Source organism: Mobula birostris, chromosome 7 (genome assembly GCF_030028105.1).
Source record: "Mobula birostris isolate sMobBir1 chromosome 7, sMobBir1.hap1, whole genome shotgun sequence".
NCBI lineage: Eukaryota > Metazoa > Chordata > Chondrichthyes > Myliobatiformes > Myliobatidae > Mobula > Mobula birostris.
The window spans coordinates 173,791,909-173,812,199 of record NC_092376.1 but is presented as its reverse complement, the minus strand read 5'-3'; the positions used below and the strand labels follow the sequence as shown (position 1 = coordinate 173,812,199).

Below are 20,291 nucleotides of genomic sequence, written 5' to 3'. Positions count from 1 at the left end.
TTTTTCCTGGGTTGAAATGTCTGACACCAGAAGGCGTGCATCTAAGGTGAGAGGGGATAATTTCAAAGGAGATGTGATGAACAAGCTTTGTTTCTACAGAGAGTGGTGGGTGCCTAGAATGTGCTGCCTGGGGTGGTGGCAGACACAGATACGTTAGAGATTTTTAAGTGATGTTTAGATAGGCACATGAATGTAAAGAAAATTGAAGGATATGGACATTGTGTAGGCAAAAAAGACGAGTTTATTTAGCCAGTTAATTGGTTGGGCATGACATTGTGGGCCGAAGGGCCTGTTCCTATGTTGTACTGTTCTATGTTCTGCATTCTATGTACATTAAAATGTGTCATTTGTGTTAACAACCAAAACACCTAAATATGTGCTGGTGTCTGCCCGCAAGTATGACTAATAGAATTGCTTCGTGGGGTTGGCATGGATTCAATAGACCACATGGCCTCCTCCAGCATTACTGTAAGCATAACATGTATGAATGAAAGCATTAAAGGACGGATTTGGAGTAGGGAAACTTAAAACTAGGGATATCATATGCAACTAGAGCACCTCTGTTGGTCGGAGTTGATCATGGATATTGCATCCTAGCTGTGTACATTGTATACGCAAACCAGGGCAGTATGATATGGAGAGCAAGCTGTTGTCCATGCAGCAGGCTTCCACTCTCCATGCAGTTAATGAATCCAAAGAACTGGCAGAGATCAATACAGTTTGGCGCAAACCGGATTTGCCAGTCAGCATTGAACAGGTTAGGACTGCCTTAGGGACTCCTGCTCCTGATTTTTCCTCAAGGTTTACTACCAAAGCCTTCCCCATGAGTGTGTATAGTTGCAAGGCAGCGGAGGTTTCAGATTGGAGTTTTCCTTCTCCTAGATGAGTTGCAAACTATGGCTGATGAGCTCCACCTGCCCGAAGTGAATGGTTTTAAGATACCAGAAACCAGCCTTTGCCCCTTCTCCTGTCAGCAGAAATGGTTATGTAAGGTTTAGTAGCTAAGCCACATGTGAAGGCCAGGAGCTAGACTTGGTTGTCAGAGACTATTTGAGACGCACGCCATTGGGAGCATTTAATAGGTAGTGGTGGCTTGTCCCAACTACCACTCCTGGCTTTGACAACCTGAAGGAGCACAGATGTAACTACTAAGGCTGGAAAAGTGCATTTTCACAGAGTGCATTTTCACAGATACCTGCACGTATTTACAACGTAAACAGTTTTATAAAAAGTGGTTTATAGTGTTTACATGGCAGTGCGGTAACAGGGGTAATAGGTAGAGGGGGGTTGGTGGGGGGAGCTAACTAGAATTGTTGATCAGGTTAACTGCCTGAAGGAAGAAACTTTTAAGATGCGTGAAGTTTTATTTTAATAGCACTATAGTCTTTTCCAGAAGGGGATTGTTGGAAAAGGTAATTTGCAGGATGAGTAGTGTGAACAACGATTTTTCCTGCCTGCTTCTTTGTCCTAGTGACGGTTGACTGCAAACAATGGCCTCTTCTGCTGACCTGACAGTTCACTGTAGTTTTCGAATATTGTGAGAGGCCACTGCATCAAACCAGACAGTAACAATTAATGGTAATCATATTTTTAGAGATCAGCTTTTGCCATCTTTTCAGGCAATATATTTCAGATAATAATAAATCACTTTATTTTAAAAAGTCTCTTCATTAACTTATGATTACTTTTTCTAAACTATCATCTTAAATCTGCCCTCTGAATGTAATGTGAGGACATTAAGCAATTCAGTGACTTAGAGGAGCCAGACATTAATTTATTTTAGAAGAAAAACCTAGTCAGTCACATGAATGGCAATATTTCTCACATTCCTTATTGATATTTGACCAATGAAACAAGCAATATATTATTCAGCAAAACAGACATTATGTTAGAGCAGCAAGAAGGTTGTTGAATAAGTCTTGTGACAGAAAAGCTCAGAAGTACACCGACATTATTACAAATTGCTTTGTGATTGATAATACATCAGAAAGTGTTGCACAATTATCAGATCAATACACCTTAGTCTTATTGAAGATGTATGCTTCAAAGAAAACCATGCAACAATCCATAACACCATCCACTAGTCCAGTCATTTTAAAAAGTTTCACGGAAAGCAGTAGAAAGATTTTAATGTGACATGACAAGAATAAAGAAGACATTGGAATTATTAGAATCTTACGTTTTTTAATGTTTCAAATGAAACAATTTTTTTGAAAAATACTTATATTTTCATTAAAAGCTCATAGAATGAACAATTTTGGGAGGGGAGGATGGGGAGGGAGAGGGTTGGAGGGGAACGAGAGAAGCTGAGGCACACTGAGACAAATGAAAAGCAGATAAGGTTGAATGTGGATTAGCACCAAATCCTGATCTCCCAGGACCAAGCAACTGTAAGTATGAAGTGAGAAATATTTTCTGCCACTTGGTGGCACCAATCTTCAAAGCAACCAGCATTTTAAAAGAGGGAAGTAGCTTTTAGTCAGCGTGTCTCACACCAGCAGTCTACGGATGGCTGGACAGGGCTCCCTTGCAATTAGGCCGATGAAACCTGTTAGCCTAAAACAATAGGTGGTAAAGTAATTTTTTCTATAAAGCATATCATAAATGAAGTTCATGTTATTCATAAAGAGAATGTTGCACAGTATAGAAAGGGGATAATATAAACACAAGAGATTCTGCAGATGCTGGAAATCTGGAGCACCACACAGAAAAGGCTGGAGGAACTCAACAGGTCAGGCAGCATCCATGGAAGTGAATAAATAGTCGATGTTTTAGGCCAAAACCGTTCATCAGGATTGGAATGGAATGGGGAAGAAGCTAGAATAAGAAGGTTGGGGGAGGGGAGCAGACAGTTGAAACCAGGTGAAGGGTTTTATTCTAGCTTCTGTCCCCTTCGTTTCGAGTCCTAGTGAAGGGTCTCGGTCCGAAATGTTAACTGTTTATTCCCCTCCATTGACCAACTGACCTGCCTGACCCGCTGAGTTCCTCCAGCAATTTGTGTAGCTATAATTCTGGCATATTGTACATGTATTCAAAGTTTAAGAATAAGAAATAACTTAAAGGTATAATTTGGGGATAGTTAGTTAGCTTGCAAGACGTAAAGAAAATGATGTCTGCTTCCTGCTTGTGAAGCAGGTGTTTCTTGTCTTAACAACACTGGCTACAGAACATCTTACTGGTTATGGTGATATTCATTTCCCTGGTTCGTGGTACAAATTCTTCTTCCTGACCCATCTGCGAACTCCCCAAGAATCGTAGTGGCTCGAGACTGATGGAACCATCACTAGTGACATCAGTAGGCATAGATCTCTGGTTGGCAAGTGATCCCCTGGCCATTCTATCGACGTCAAAAGCTGAATTCTCTGCACATTGCAATTCCGGCTGTAAGAGATCAATCAACCACTGAATTATGTGAGTACACGTCATTAACTGAAACCACTTCAACAAACGTTATGTACTGAGATAAGGGCATCAGATTAATTCAAACAAGACCATAAGACATAGGAGCACAATTAGACTATTCAGCCCATCAAGTCTGCTCCGCCATTCCATCATGGCTGATTTATTATCTCTCTCAACCCCATTCTCCTGTCTTCTCCCCGTGACCTTGGAAGTCCTGAATAATCAAGAGCCTATCAACCTCTTGATTACTTGTGGTTTTTGGCTGCGGGATGTTGACAATGAGTTGCACAATGGATTGCAAGCAGACTTGGAATTTGTTTTATCATAAATGCCACTAAACCAGCATGGTGACCTGTCATATATGGTGCTCAAACCAAAACAAGAGAAAATCTGCAGAAGCTGGAAATCCGAACAACATACACAAAATGCTGGAGGAACTCAGCAGGCTAGGCAGCATCTATGGAAAACAGTACAGTCAACATTTCGGGCTGAAACCTTTCAGCAGGACTCATATGGCACTCCATCTGTTGCACAAGAAATTGATTGGAACTAAATTGATTAATGGCTTGTTAGGGAAAGTGAAGCATTGATAGACAGGAGCTAAGGGGAGGTAGTCACCCCAAGGCTACAGGAGACACATAAATGGGTGAATGTCAGGAAAAGGTAAGGAGAATGTCAGATGGTGGAGAGCACCCCTGTGACCATTCCTTTCAACAATAAGAACTCTATTTTGAGTACTGTTGTGGGGTGATCGACCTACATGGGGAAGCAACAGTGGCTGTGCCTCTGGCACTGAGTCTGGCCCTGTAGCTCAAAAGGGAAGGGAACTGAAGAGGGTGGCAGCAGTGATAGGGGACTCTATAGTCAGGGGGACAGACAGGCGATTCTGTGGACATGAAAAGAACACATGATGGCAGTTTGCCTCCCAGGTGCCAGGGTCCACCATGTTTCTCAATGCGTCCATAATATCTTGAACAGGGAGGGTGAGCAGCCAGAAGTCGTGGTACATATTGGTACCAATGACATAGGTAGAAAAAGGGAGGAGGTCCTGAGAAAATCATACAGGGAGTTAGGAAGGAAGCTGAGATGCAGAACCTCAAGGGTAATAATCTCAGGATTGCTGCCTATGCCACATGACAGTGAGGATAGGAATAGAATGAGGTGACAGAAAAATGTGTGACTGAAGAATTTGAGCAGGTGCAGGGATTCAAATTTCTGAATAATTGGGACCTCTTCTGAGGAAGGTGAGGCCTGTACGAAAGGGATGGGTTGCACCTGAATCCAAGGGGGATCGATATTCTTGCGGGCAGGTTTACTAGAACTGTTGGGAATGGTTTAAACTAATATGGCAAGGGGATGGGAACCAGTATGATAGAGCTGAAGATGAACCAGCAGGTTTACAAGTAGATGATAGATGTAACAAGTCTGCCTTGGGTACAAATGCAGACAAACAGTTAAACTGTACCACAATTCAAAAGGGCAAAGAATTCAAGACTGAAGGTGCTTATTTAAACACATGTAGCATTCGGAATAAAGTGGACAAACTTGTGGTGCAATTAGGGATTGGTTGGTATGAATGATGTTGTGGGCATCACTGAGTCATGGCTGAAAAAATGCCACAGTTGGGAGTTTAACATCAAAGAATATACTTTGTATCAAAAAGACAGGCAGGAAGGCACAGACAGTGGTGTAGTTCTGTTGGTAAGAGATGGAATTACATTTTTAGAAAGAGGTGACATAGGGAATGCTCAATCTTTGATCTTGGGTTTAGGTCATTTACATTTAGCAAATGGCTTTGGCTACCAGTCTTCCGTTCCTTGAAAATCTATGGTGGATTTAATTTGGAACAATAGATTCCTAAAAGCTGTGAATCCCAGTCCATAGACGCTGCTGGCGTCTGCAGGATGGATGCGAATCCGAAGGTGTGAAGTTTGTATGTAGCTTCAGAAGAAAGCATTGTCTATACTTTGTAAATATGGAATTATCCTTTGTGCTTAGCAAATAAATATCGAGCCCCACATTGGGCCAGTAGACCTTTCCACCGAAAGTGTCTTCATATGATGTCTGCTGTACCTTGTTTTGTCGAATAAAGAAGCTGCTTTGTATCTACCAGTAACCCTCTCTGGAGATATCATCCACGCAACAACAGTGGGTTAAAAAACTGAAAGGGTAAAAAACATTATGGGAATCATATATAGGCCTCCAAATAGTAGCCAAGGTGTGGGGTTGAGATTGTAAAGGGAGCTAGAAAATACATGTAATAAGGGTAATGACAAGATTGTAATGTGGGACTTCAATATACAAGGGGATTGGAAAAATAAGGCTGGTGTTGGATTGCAAGAGAGGGAATTGGTTGAATGCCGAGACGGCATTTTAAAGCAGCTTGTACTTCAGCTTACTCCGGGGAAGGCCATCTTATATTGGGTGGTGTGTAATAACGCAGATCTTATTAGGGAGCTTAATGTACAGGAACCCCTTGGAGGCAGTGATCATAATATGATTGAATTCATACTGCAATTGGAGAGGGAGAAGCATAATTCATATGTATCAGTACCCCAATGGAATAAAGTAAAGGGAATTACAGAGGCATGAGAGAGGTGCTTGCCCAGGTGGATTGGAAGAGGATACTGGCAGGGATGACGGCAGAGCAGAGATAGCTGAAGTTTCTGGGAATAGATCACAAGGCGCAGAATAGATATGTCCCCACAGAGGAAGAAGTTCTCAAATGGCAGGGGCAGGCAGACATGGCTGTCAAGGGGAGTTAAGGACTACATTAAAGCCAAGGAAAGGGCATATAAGGTAGCAACAGTGAGTGGGAAGTTGTATGATCAGGTAGCTTTTAAAACCCAACAAAAGGCAACTGAAAAAGCTATAAGAAGGGAAAAGATTAAATATGAGGGCAAACTAGCCAATAATATAAAGCAGAATACTACATATTTTTTTCAGTTATATAAAGAGAAGGTAAGAATTGATATAGGACCACTGGAAAATGATGCTGGTGAGGTAGTAATGGGGGACAAAGAATGGCAGATGAACTTAATGGGTACTTTGCATCTACCTTCACTGTGGAAGACACTAGCAGTGTGCCTGAGGTCTGTAAGTGTCAGGGAGCAGGAGTGAGTGCCATTGCTATTACAAAGGAAAAAATGCTAGACAAGCTCAAAGATCTTAAGGTGGATAAGTCACCTGGACTAGCTGGACAACGTCCTTTGAGAGAGATTGTTGAAGAGATAACAGATGCATTGGTCATGATCTTTCAAAATCATTTGATTCTGGGATGGTCCTAGAGGACAAAAATGTCAGTCCACTCTTTAAGAAGGGAGGAAAGCAAAAGAAAAGAAATTATAGGCCAGTCAGCCTAACCTCAGTGGTTGGGAAAGTGTTGGAGTCTATTATTAAAGATGAAGTTTCAGGGTACTTGAACACCAATGATAAAATAATTCAAAGTCAGAATGGTTTTTGTAAAGGGAAATCTTGCTTGACAAGTCTGTTAGAGTTCTTTGAGGAAGTAACAAGCAGGGTGGACAAAGGAGATGCAGTGGATATCATTTACTTGGATTTTCAGAAGGCATTTGATAAGGTGCCACACATGAGTCTGCTTAACAAGACAAAATCCTATGGTGTTACAGGAAAGATACTGACATGGATAGAGGATTGGCTGACAGGCAGGAGGCAGCAATTAGTAAATAAAAGGGGCCTTTTCTGGTTGGCTGCCAGTGCCCAGTGGTGTTCCTCAGGGGTCAGTATTGAGATCGCTACTTTTCACATTGTTTGTCAATGATTTGGATAATGGAATTGATGGAATTGAAAGTCTGTGGATGATATGAAGATAGGTGGAAGGGCAGGTACTGCTGAGGAAGCAATGTGATTGCAGCAGGACTTAGACAAATTGGAAGAAAGGCAAAAAAGTGGCAGATGGAATACAGCATTGGGAGATGCATGATTCTGCATTTTGGTAAAAGGAACTATAGTGCAGACTTTATCTAAATGGGGAGAAGGTTCAAACGTCAGAGGTGCAGAGGGACTTAAGAGTCCTCGTGCAAGACTCCCAGAAGGCTAGTTTACAGGTTGAGTCTGTGGTAAAGAAGGCAAATGCACTCTTGGCATTTATTTCAAGGAGAACAGAATATACAAGCAAAGTAATAATGCTGAGGCTTTATATGACACTAGTCAGGCTGTATTTGGAGTATTGTAAAGAGTTTTGGGCCTTATATCTCTGAAAGGATGTGTTGTCATTGAACAGTGTCCAGAGGGGGTTCATGAGGATGATTCCAGGAATGAAAGGGTTAACATACGGGCCTGTACTCACTGGAATTTAGAACAATGCGGAGGGGGATCTCATTGAAATCTACCAAATGTTGAAAGGACTAGATAAGGTGGATGTGGAGAGGATGTTTCCTACAGTGGGTGTATCCAGAACTAGAGGGCACAGCCTCAAAGTTGAGGGGAGACCTCTTAGAACAGGGGTAAGGAGGAATTTTTTCAGCCGGAGAGTAGTGAATCTGGAATGCTCTGACACAGACTTCAGTGGAGGTGAAGTTTATGGGTATATTTATGGCAGAAGTTGATAATTTCCTGATTGGTCAGGGCATCAAAGGATATAGTGAGAAGGCAGGTGTATGGGGTTGAGTGGGATCCAGGATCAGCCATCGAATGATGGAGCAGACTCAGTGGGCTGAATCACCTACTTCTGCTCCTATGTTTTATGGTCTTATGGACCATGGCCCTTTATACCCCTCCCATCCACTCCCATCCAGACTTTTATTGAATGAGCATCCTCACTTTCTGGTGGCAGCTCATTCCATCCTGGCCTCACCCTTCCCCATAAATACTTCACCTTTCACCCTTCACCTATAACCTCTAGTTGTAGTCTCACCCAACCTCAGTGGAAAATGCCTGCTTGCATTTACCCTATCTATACCCCTCATAATTTTGTATATCTCTAGAAATCTCCCCTCATTCTCCTTTGTGCCAAGGAATAAAGTGCAAACCAATTCATAGTCATAGTCATAGTCATACTTTATTAATCCCGGGGGAAATTGGTTTTTGTTACAGTGGCTCCATAAATAATAAATAGTAATAGAACCATAAATAGTTAAATAGTAATTATGTAAATTATGCCAGTAAATTATGAAATAAGTCCAGAACCAGCCTATTGGCTCAGGGTGTCTGACCCTCCAAGGGAGGAGTTGTAAAGTTTGATGGCCACAGGCAGGAATGACTTCCTATGACGCTCAGTGCTGCATCTCGGTGGAATGAGTCTCTGGCTGAATGTACTCCTGTGCCCACCCAGTACATTATGTAGTGGATGGGAGACATTGACCAAGATGGCATGCAACTTAGACAGCATCCTCTTTTCAGGCACCACCGTGAGAGAGTCCAGTTCCATCCCTACAACATCACTGGCCTTACGAATGAGTTTGTTGATTCTGTTGGTGTCTGCCACCCTCAGCCTGCTGCCCCAGCATGCAACAGCAAACATGATATCACTGGCCACCACAGACTCGTAGAACATCCTCAGCATCGTCCGGCAGATGTTAAAGGACCTCAGTCTCCTCAGGAAATAGAGACGGCTCTGACCCTTCTTGTAGACAGCCTTCAGTGTCCTTTGACCAGTCCAGTTTATTGTCAATTCGTATCCCCAGATATTTGTAATCCTCCACCATGTCCACACTGACCCCCCGGATGGAAACAGGGGTCACCGTTACCTTAGCTCTCCTCGGGTCTACCACCAGTTCCTTAGTCTTTTTCACATTAAGCTGCAGATAATTCTGCTCACACCATGTGACAAAGTTTCCTACCGTAGCCCTGTACTCAGCCTCATCTCCCTTGCTGATTGAATTGAATCTTTCCCTGTAATTCAGGTCCTCAAGTCCAGGCAACATCCTTGTAAATCTTCTCTGCACCATTTCAAGCTACACGTACTGTAGCTTCAAGACAAAGGGAGTTCTATAAGTTCTTGAAATCCAAACTACAGTGAAGTGTGGAGTGTTGAATATATTTCTGAAGACATTAAAGCAACTGGAAAGACGGAGACTGGGCGAAGAAGGGAACGAGGTTAAGGATCAGTCACAACTTTAACTGCGTTCCATTTTCTTTCAGTACAGGTGTCCCCCGCTTTTCGAATGTTCGCTTTACGAAAGACCTACATTAGTACCCTGTTTTCGCTTTCAGAAGGTGTTTTCACTGTTATGAAAAAAAATTCAGCGCATGAAAAAAGGCAGATTGCGCCCTGAGCAGCCGCTCTCCCCCAGATTGGGAACTGCTTTGCTTTAACACGTGTCTGTGAGCAGCTGTTTGCAAGATGAGTTCTATGGTATCGGAAAAGCCTGAAAGAGCTTGTAAGGGTGTTACACTTACGGTAAAACTGGACATAATTAAGCGTTTTGATCGTGGTGAACGAAGTAAGGACAACGTGAGTTTGGCTTGTGGAAGCTGATGAACATGATGTTGAACAGGTTTTGGCATCCCATCATCAAGAACTGACAGATGAAGAGCTGATGCAATTGGAAGAAAAATGGATAACAATCGAAACCAAATGAGTAATGATAAAGTACGACTTTAATTTTGAAAGGGTATGTCAGTTTAGGAGATATTTGCAGGATGGTTTGAGTCCTTATTATAGAACTGTGTGATAGAAAAATGCACGAGGCTCAGCAGTCAAGCAAGCCTTCCACATCAGCCACAGCAGACGATGAACCTCGACCTTCAACATCGAGGTGGGCAGTCATAGGAGAAGATGAGCTGCCTGCCCTGATCGACGATGAGATGACACCCCAGTGTCCCACGACCCCAACCCCCAGGCCACGGACAGATACCGATTCGCAGAAAATGCAACAGTAGCCAGGACGCACACAGCACATCTTTAAGAAAAAAGCCGAAATAAACACGCTAATTAGGTGCCGCCTAGCACGTAATTGTCGGCCCAGATCTGATCTGCGCTGACATTTACGTGCCAGGCAGCACCTAATTAATTAGCATGCTTATTTTGGCTTTTTTCTTAAAGATGTGCTGTGTGCCTCCCTTGCTTCGCAGCAATGTATCAGTCGGCAGCCTGGAGTGTGGGGGCCACTGCACCACCTACCCTGTGACGACTCAGTCTAACACACCATCATCAGTGTGCTCGATGTCTTCCCAATTCCGGTAAGTGATACTACACTGTACATTATTTCTACTTTATATAGGCTGTGTATTTTTACATGTTATTTGGTAGATTTGGCAGCTTCATAGTTTAAAGGTTACTGGAGAGCGTGTTTATGCCAACAGCGCTTGTGTGAGACTTTCGTTACGGAGATCTGTGCAGGCAATCGTTGTAGAGAAGTATTTCTACTTTATATAGGCTGTGTATTTATCATATCATTCCTGCTTTTACTATATGTTACTATTATTTTAGGTTTTATGTGTTATTTGGCATGATTTGGTAGGTTATTTTTGGGTCTGCGAACGCTCACAAAATTTTCCCATATAAACAAATGGTAATTGCTTCTTCGCTTTACGACATTTCGGCTTACGAACCGTTTCATAGGAACGCTCTACCTTCGGATGGCGGGGGAAACCTGTACATCACAATGCCAACTGGAACTGGCAATCAACATCCTGGTTTACCTGGACACTGCCTGGATTAGAGGACATGTACTATAACAAGAGGTTGGACTAACTTAGGTTGTTTTATCTGGAAAGTGGGGGCTGAGGGGAGATCTGATAGAGATTTATAAGATTATAAGAGGCATAGATAGAGTAGACAGACAATATCTTTTTTCTATGAGTTGAAGTGTCTAATACCAGAGGGTATTCGTGCAAGGTGAGAGGGGATAATTTCAAAGGAGATGTGAGGAGCAAGTTTTTTCTACACAGAGAGTGGTGGGTGCCTGGAATGCACTACCTGGGGTGGTGGTAGAGGCAATACATCAGGGACTTTTAAGGGACGTTTAGGTGGGCACATGAATATGAGGAAAATGGAAGGATATGGACATTGTGTTTGCAGAAGGGATTAGTTTAGCTGGCCACTTGATTACTAATTTAATTGAAAGGGGCTGTTCCTGCGCTGTACTGTTCTATGTCCTATCAAATTCCCCAAGAGGTCATGGAATTTTGAAATAATTTTCTTTCCAAATTAACTAACAGAAGAGTTTTAACCAACTGCAAAAGCAGTGAAATTATTTTGCCAACTGCATTCAACAGACTGTTCAACATCAACATCAATAGAGAATGGAAAAAATCCCCAAAAGAGTTACATTTAAAGAATATTAATATTTTTAAGATTGCTGTTTCAGTTGCATCTTGCACTGTGGCAGCTTGCACTTTACTTAAACTGTTGAAAGCAACATAGCATAAGGCCATCCACTTGAAAGGAAAATGCAAACAGATGGTTTATTCAAATAGCAGTTTGATCTTACCAGAATTCCCAGTGCCTTCAGTATGTTTAGTTTGCAGATGGGGCAAGTACAGTGTTCATTTAGCCAGGGATCAACGCACTGTTTGTGGAAGACATGCCTGAAACAGTTCACAATACAAACTGGTTTAAAATGCATGAACCATTTCAGTAGAAATACCAGAACGTAGTTGTACAACAAGTTTATCAGGACTGGAAGGGATAATGGATCTGCTATGATGGAATGGCAGAGCAGATTCAATGGGCCGAATGGCCTAATCCTGCTCATATGTCTTTTGACTTACGTAACAATAATAAACCAATTCCCAATCTGATGGGGCATTGATCATTGTCAGGTTGTGACCTGTATCAGACATTTCTTACATTTACAAAATCTCTTCAAACTCGAATTATTGGTGCATGGTACAGCACGGATATTCCAACAACCTTTCATGAATGTACCATTTTCCTCATAACATACAAAGATTCCAAAGTCACTGCTCTTCCCAAAACAGACTAACAATCAACATAGAACATAAAACAGGACAGCATAAGAACAGGCCCTTTATCTCAGTCTATGCTGAGCAAATTCAAATTAATCCCATCTGCCTGCCTACAATCCACATCCTTCTGTATCCTGTGCTTTAGAAAGGTGCCTGTTGAAATATCTCGCAACATCACTATATCTGCTTACTTCACTAGCACCAACACCCAGTTTCTTAACCCTTGCACATTCCATTAACCTAACACTCTTGTGTGTAAAAAAACTTGCTTCGCACATCTCCTCTTAACTTTCCCCACCCTCACTTTACTTTCCACAAGTGGCAAGGCTGATCAACACCTCCACCCACTAACCCACCCCACCACACCCCCAACCACCACTATAGTTTCATTTCCTGTCAGTTACCTTAAGTACAACCTAGCATCACTATATGGACATACTATATAGATATATATCCTATGTATTTATATTCATTGTAGTTTTAAAATTATTGTGCTCTTTATCTTGTGTTTTTTTTGTACTGCATTGGATCAGGAGTAACAATTATTTTGTTCTCCTTTACACTTGCACACTGGAAATGACATTAAACATTAAATAACATAAGGAAACAAAACAATGTCCTGTTTTATTTGACATTTTCATCCTGCAAAAGAGACTCATCATCTGCCCTGTTGATGTCCCTAAACAGTTTATAAACTCCAGTTCAGTCTCCCTCAGCCTCTGACAAGCCAGAGAAAACAGTCCAACTTTGACCAATAGTTCACTATTGCTAATATTTTCTAATCCAAGTAACATTATGGCAAAGCTCTTCTGCATGTTCTCCAAAACCTCCACATCCTTCCTGAGCACTGCATACAATACTCTCCTTTCCACTTTCAGGAATCAATCTAAAGAGTTGTAGAGTCATAGAGTTAAACAGCACAGAAATAGCCCCCATGTCCATGTCAGCCGTCCTCCCATCTCCACTATTCCCATTTGCCTGCATTAGGACACTATGTCTTGCCTATTCACATTATGTTGAAATGCCTCTCAAGCGTAGTGATTCTATCTGATTCCACCACATCCTCTGGCAGCACATTCCAGATACCAAGCACACTCTGGCCTCCTTTGCTCTAGAGACAAAGCCAGCCTTTTCAATCTCTTCCTATAACTGGGAAGAGATTTGTTGAGGATGTAATAAAACACATTGATGAAGGTAGAGCAGTGGATGTAGTGTATATGGATTTCAGTAAGGCATTTGATAAGGTTCCCCATGCAAGGCTCCTTCAGAAAGTAAGGAGGCATGGAATCTAAGGAAAACTTTGCTTTGTGGATCCAGAACTGGCTTGCCCACAGAAGGCTAGGGTAGTTGTAGATGGTTCGTATTCCGCACGGAAGTCAGTGACCAGTGGTGTTCTGCAGGGATCTGTTCTGGGGCCCCTCCTCTTAGTGATTTTTATTAATGACCTGGATGAAGAAGTAGAAGGGTGGGTTAGTAAGTTTGCTGATGACACAAAGGTTGGGAGTCTTGTGGATAGTCTGGAGGGTTGTCAGAGGTTACAGTGGGACATCAATAGTATACAGAACTGGGCTGAGAAATGGCAGATGGGACTTCAATTCAGGTAAGTGTGAAGTGGTTCATTTTGGTAAGTCCAATTTGAGAACAGAGTATGATATTAATGGTAAGACTCTTGGCAGTGTGGAGAATCTGAGTGATCTTGGGTCCGTGTTGAGAGGACACTCAAAGCTGCTGTGCAAGTTGACAGTGCTGTTACGAAGGTGTATGGTGTGTTGGCCTTTATGAACCGTGGCTCTGAGTTCAAGAGCCGTGAGGTAATGTTATGGCTACTTAAGACCTTGGTCAGACCCCATCTGCAGTACTGTGTGCACCTCACTACAGGAAGGATGTGGATACTATAGAAAGAGTGCAGAGGAGACTTACAAGGACGTTGCCTGGATTGGAGGGCATATCTTATCAGGATAGGTTGAGTGAACTTGGCCTTTTCTCCTTGGAGCGATGGAGGATGAGAGGTGACCTGATAGAGGTGTATAAAATGATGAGATACATTGATCACGTGGATAGCCAGAGGCTTTTTCCCAGGGCTGAAATAGCTAACACAAGGGGCATAGTTTAAGGTGCTTGGAAATAGGTACTGAGGGGATGTCAGAGATAAGTTTTTCCACACACAGAGTGGTGAGTGCGTGGAATGCACTGCCAGCAATAGTGGTAGAGGCGGACAAAATAGGGTCTTTTAAGAGCCTCTTAGATAGATACATACAGCTTAGAAAAATAGAGGGCTATGGGTAACCCTAGGTAATTTCTAAAGTAAGTACATATTCGCATATTTGGCATAGCGTTGAGGGTCAAAAGGCCTGTATTGTGCTGTAGGTTTTCTATGTTTCTTCTATGCTAATATTGTGGGCTGAAGGGCCTGTAATGTGCTGTAGACCTCTATGTTCTATAACTAGTGCCCTCAAATCCAGGCAATGTCATGATAAGTCTGCTCTGCATTCTCACCATTGCAATCTCATCCTTCCTGTAGCGTGGCTGTTAGAAGGTAGGTAGTGTTATAGACAGGAATTTCAGGGAGATAGTCACTCCACAGGTCGAGTCAGACAGATGGGTGACTGCCAGGAGGGGAAGTCAGGTGTCCTCTGTGGCTATTCCCCTCTTAAGAATAATATTGTGTTGGAATAGTCTGTTTCATTGTTATTTTCTTTGCGTCTTAATAATTAATTGTCTGCTTGGATTTTAAGTGGCTCTTGAGTAGATATAATTGTTTAGTATGCTTCTTAGTGGTATAGTCTGTATGTCCCTAGTGATTACATTTGCATGATTCTGGAAAGTTCTGGAAGCTTCTCTTGGAATTGCAATATTTGAATCGAGGCTTTCTGACTGGTTGAGTTATCAGTAATCTGAATGGAATGTTTCTTATCTATGGGTCTAAAAAGAGTTGACCATGCAGTGGTGTCATCCTTTTCTTTCTGCTTTTATCTCTCTTCACTTAGTAGATCTCTATCACTGCCTGCTTTCAGCTTTCTTTGTTCTGTTAACATTGAATAAAACAACTGTCAAGCAACAGGTTTTGTGCCTCTTTCCCGACTTCCAAAAGAATCCTATATTAAAAACATTAGAATCTAACAATTGTTTGAATACCTTTGTGGACCAAAAGACCATAAGAGTTTGAAGCAGAATTAAGCTATTTAGCCCATCAATGAGTAAGGTTGCTCAGAGAAAAACACCAGATTGATCAGCCACTGACATGTATGTATAGATGGACTCACTGAAATATATAGAATATTGAGAGGTCTTGACAGAATAGAAGTGAAGAGGATATATCTGACAGTGGGTGAGTCTAGGAACAGAGGGCACAGCATCAGAATTGAGGGAGGTCCATTTAGAACAGGGATGAGAAGGAATTTCTTTAGCCATTGGGTAGTGAATCTGTGGAATTCATTACCACAGACAGCTGTGTAGACCAAGTAATTAGGTTTATTTAAAACGGAGGTCGATAGGTTCTTGATTAGTCAGGGTGAGAAGGGTTATGGGGAGAAGGCAGAAGAATGGTGTTGAGATGGATAATAAATCAGCTATGAAGGAATGGTGGAGCAGACTCAATGGGCAGAATGGCCAAATTCTGCTTCTACGTCTTATGGCTTATGGACTCTTGACCTCACAACCTACTTATGGCCTTCTCACATTACTGATATTCATTATCTATCTACCCATCCTTTGCATTTGCACAGTTTGTCGTCTTTGCAAATTGGTTGTTTGTCCGTCCTGTTGGGTGTGGTCTTTCATTTATTCTGTGGTGTTTCTTGGATTTACTGTGTATGCCCACAAGAAAATGAACCTCAGGGTAGAACTTAAATAATAAATGTACTTTGAACTTTGTTTACCTGCACTGCATTTTCTGTCACTGTTACACTTTATTCTGCATTGCTATGATTTTATCTTGCAATACCTCAATGCAGTGTGTACTGATCTGATCTGTATGAACAATATGAAAGACAAGCTTTTCACTGTATCTCAGTACACATGACAATAATAAACCAATTCCAACCTAAGACGTAGGAAGCTGAAATTATAAAAGCAGAGTCAAAAGTCAAAGTAAATTTATTATCAGAGTATGTATATGTCACCATATACAACTCTGAGATTAATTTTTTCCAGGTTTTTACAGGAAAATAAAGAAATACAATAGAATTTAAGAAAAACTATACATAAACAAAGACAGACAAGCAACCAATGCAAAATTGTGCAAATAAAATAACACTGAGAGCATGAGTTGTAGAGAATTTGAATGAATTGTGGAATCAGTTCAGAGTTGAGGTGAGTGAAGTTATCCACACTGTTTCAGGAGCCTGCTGGTTGTGGGGAACTAGAGGAATGGAATTAAGAAAGTACTTACATTTTCAATGTATTAGGGCTTAAAGGGGCCATGGAATGTCCTTGAGATGCAGGATTAAGGAAAGTCCACAAGTATCTTATACGTAAAGTCGAGATGGTAGGACAGGAAAGGAATGGAGGGTTATGGGCTGAGCACAGGTCGGTGGGACTAGGTGAGAGTAAGAGTTCGGCAGGGACTAGAAGGGCCGAGATGGCCTGTTTCCATGCTGTAATTGTTAAATGGTATGTAGAGAGAAGGTAAGATTCTTGAGTAGTAATTCAAGGAACACCACTGGACACACTCCTGAGTGCAAGAAATTCAAAGGCAAAGGAAGGGATTAAGCTTGGAGCCTGTGGCAGTGAATGGGCACTTTATATTGGTTTTCACCAAGGGGGATACAGATATGTAACAAAATGTGGATAAATAAGACCATAATACATAGGAGCACAATTAGGACATTTGGCCTATCGAGTCTGCTCCAGTATTCCATCATGGCCAATTTATTACCCCCCTCAGGTTCAATCTCTTGCCTTCTCCCTGTAACCATTGGTGCCCTGATTAATCAGGAACCAATCAACTCAGCATTAAATACACCCAATGACCTGGCCTCCGCAGCCACCTGTGGCAATGAATTCCACAGATTCACCACTCTCTGGCTAAACAAATTCCTCTTCATCTGTTTTGAGGCTATGGTTTCTGGTCCTAGACTCCCTGACGAAAGGAAACATTCTCTCCACATCCAATATCCAAGCTTTTCAAAATTCGATATAATTATGCACATTTTATTTCATATCTGTATTTAACTTCTAATTTTATTTTAAAATTATTATTCTTTATAATTGTTGAACGTTGTATTTTGTTGCATGTCAGGCCCTGACCAACACACCACAGCAAATTCCTAGTACATGTAAATATATATGGTGAATAAAGTTGATCCCTGATCCTGATTTGTGCTACTCTAACTGATGGTTCATTAACTGATACAATCATTTCACTGGATATAATTGACGGTTCATACCCCACTCTGAAACTGGCACAATCATTTCACTCTCACCAAAGTTAAACTCATTTGCTTCTAATTGCCTTATTCATTCTCCTTTTCTTTTTAAAGAATACATCACCTCCAGTATTCCAAAGTTCTATTCAGGGAAGATTGAAAAATTGTAATTGGAGCTTATGCCATTTGCTCCTTGTTTTTTTTTTTTCAGCAAGCTGGAATCTCCTTGTATGTTGGTATGTGTGTGTGTGAGAGAGAGAGAGAGAGAGAGAGAAGCAACAAGTGAAAGAGAGAGAGGGAGCAAGTGTGAGAGAAAGAAGGACAATGAATATTTTTCTCACATGCCTTACAATTACTCTTTTTTGACCTTTTGCATATATTACATTATTGATATTTCAGACATAGGAATTCTGCAGGTCAGGCAGCATCTAGGGAAATGAATAAACAGTCGATGTTTTGGGCCAAGACACTTCATCAGATTGGCCGGCTGGTGGCGCAATGGCATCAGCACCGGACTCCGGAGGCTCCCGAGTTCGAATCCAAGTCGGGCCACCCCCCACCCCCCCACCCCCACCCCCCGAGCACACTTTCCATCCGTGCCGGGTTGAGCGTCGAGCTAGCCACTCGGCCTCATTAAAAAAATGGGTCAAGTCAGGAATGTTCATATTGTGGCCCGGTTAATCCGAAAGGAGACCAATCCTGACACTGTGCGCCAGACAAGAATGGCTGACTGTCTGGTGCGACACGCAAAAAAAACTTCATCAGATAAGTCCTGATGAAGAGTTTCAGCCCAAAACATTGACTATTTCTTCCTCTCCATAGATGCTGCTTGACCTGCTGAGTTCTTCTAGCATTTTGTGTGTGCTGCTCTGGATTTCCAGCATCTGCAGAATCTCTTAAGCTTAAGATCTTTGAAAATGTGTCCAAAAAGCAGATAAAACTGTAAGCAACTTTTCAGTTCCAACTGAAAGGTCTGTGTAACTTGATAGTGGAGAGGGATGTATTCTAAATGAGATCACTTCCATCAATAAAACATAAATGTATCTGAATGTGTAATACAATAAGATTTTGATAAAAGGTCATAATGCTGATAGAATTACTAAAACACAAAATGGATGCACATAAACATATTCATTCCCTGGAGGGAGAATGCAAGTTAGTATTGATTTTTTTAAACATTTATTTCTAAAATTAAATTTCAGGAATTTGCTTATTTTTAATAAGGGCAATTAAAAACAGTAAACCAGGATAAATAGTGAAAAAAAATATTGCAGATTTGATGAATTCTCTTCAGCCTTACCACACAAGTACAAATGTTTTGTATCTTCATGCACCAATCTCCAGGCAATCTATACATTTTGTCTTCACCAGTCCGGCCTCTTTCACCTTAATGATACAATCCATAACTATTCTGCTTTGGCCTCAGTTTCATCATCTCCATCATCCAAAATTCCAACACAACCACACTTCTCAGGGCTTCTAACTACAGTTATACTTTGATATTTCTATTGCATTGGGACACTTTTCACAAAGCTGTTTAAAGATTTATCTGGATCTACCTGGATTAGAGAGCATGTGCTGTAATGTTCTATGTTTTAAAACATACACATACACTGTAGCAGGAATGTCACAAAATTATTAATGTACTAGTTATTATTCAAATTTCCAGCATATACATGTACAGTGTCTATATAAAGTATTTAACCCCTTGGAAGTTTTCATGTTTTACGTTTACAACATTGAATCAAGTGGATTTAATTTGGCTTTTTTGATACTGATCAATAGAAAAGACTCTTTCATGTCAAAGTGATCTAACTTAATTACAAATATAAAGCACAAAATAATTGATTGCCTAAGTACTCACTCCTATAATATGACACAACAAATAATCGCTGGTGCAGCCAATTGCTTTTAAAAGTCACATAATTAGTTAACTGGAGATCACAGTCAAGGTGTTTCAGTTGATTGTAGTAAAAATACACCTGTATCTGGAAGGTTCAACTGCTGGTGAGTCAGAATCCTGGCAAAACTACACCATGAAGACAAAAGAACACTCCAAGCAACTTCACAAAAAAGGTTACTGAAAAACGCAAGTCAGAAGATGGATCTAAGAAAATTTCCAAGTCACTGAATATCCCTTGGAGTATAGTTAAGTTAATCATCAAGAAATGGAAATAATATGGCGCAGGTGTGAATCTGCCTAGAGCAGGCAGTCCTCAAAAACTGAGTGTCTGTACAGACAGGGACTAGCAAGGGAGGCTACCAAGTGACCCATGACCACTCTGGAGGAGTTCCAAGCTTCAATGGCTGAGATACAGACTGCACAGATTATTCATATGAAATCTTGGTGAGAGTTTGCCAGAAGGCATGTGGGAGACTCTGAAGTCAGCTGGAAGAAAGAAGGATACAACTTTTTGACCATCAGACTAAATGCTATGTTTGGCTTAAGCCAAATTCCGCACACGATCAAAAACACACCATCCCTACCGTGAAGCATGGTGGTGGCTGCATCATGCTGTGAAAGACTTGTGAAGGTAGAGGGTAAAATGAATGCAGCAAAATACAGAGAAATCCTGGAGGAAAACCTGATGCAGTCTGCAAGGGAACTGCGACTTGGGAGAAGATTTGTTTTCTAGCAGGATGATGACC

General features: G+C 41.4%; 1 protein-coding gene across 2 annotated transcripts in view; it reads right to left on the bottom strand.

Annotated features, from left to right (window-relative positions):
* Positions 1-20,291, bottom strand: part of rnf130 (ring finger protein 130) — a 156,238-nt gene that overhangs the window by 22,661 nt on the left and 113,286 nt on the right. For both annotated transcript variants that reach the window (XM_072264105.1, XM_072264103.1), the window contains exons 5-6: positions 11,799-11,895; positions 3,177-3,381 (exon numbers count right to left, since the gene is read on the bottom strand). In XM_072264105.1, coding sequence (XP_072120206.1) covers positions 3,177-3,381; positions 11,799-11,895 — 302 coding nt within the window. The remainder of the gene's footprint in view (positions 1-3,176; positions 3,382-11,798; positions 11,896-20,291) is intronic.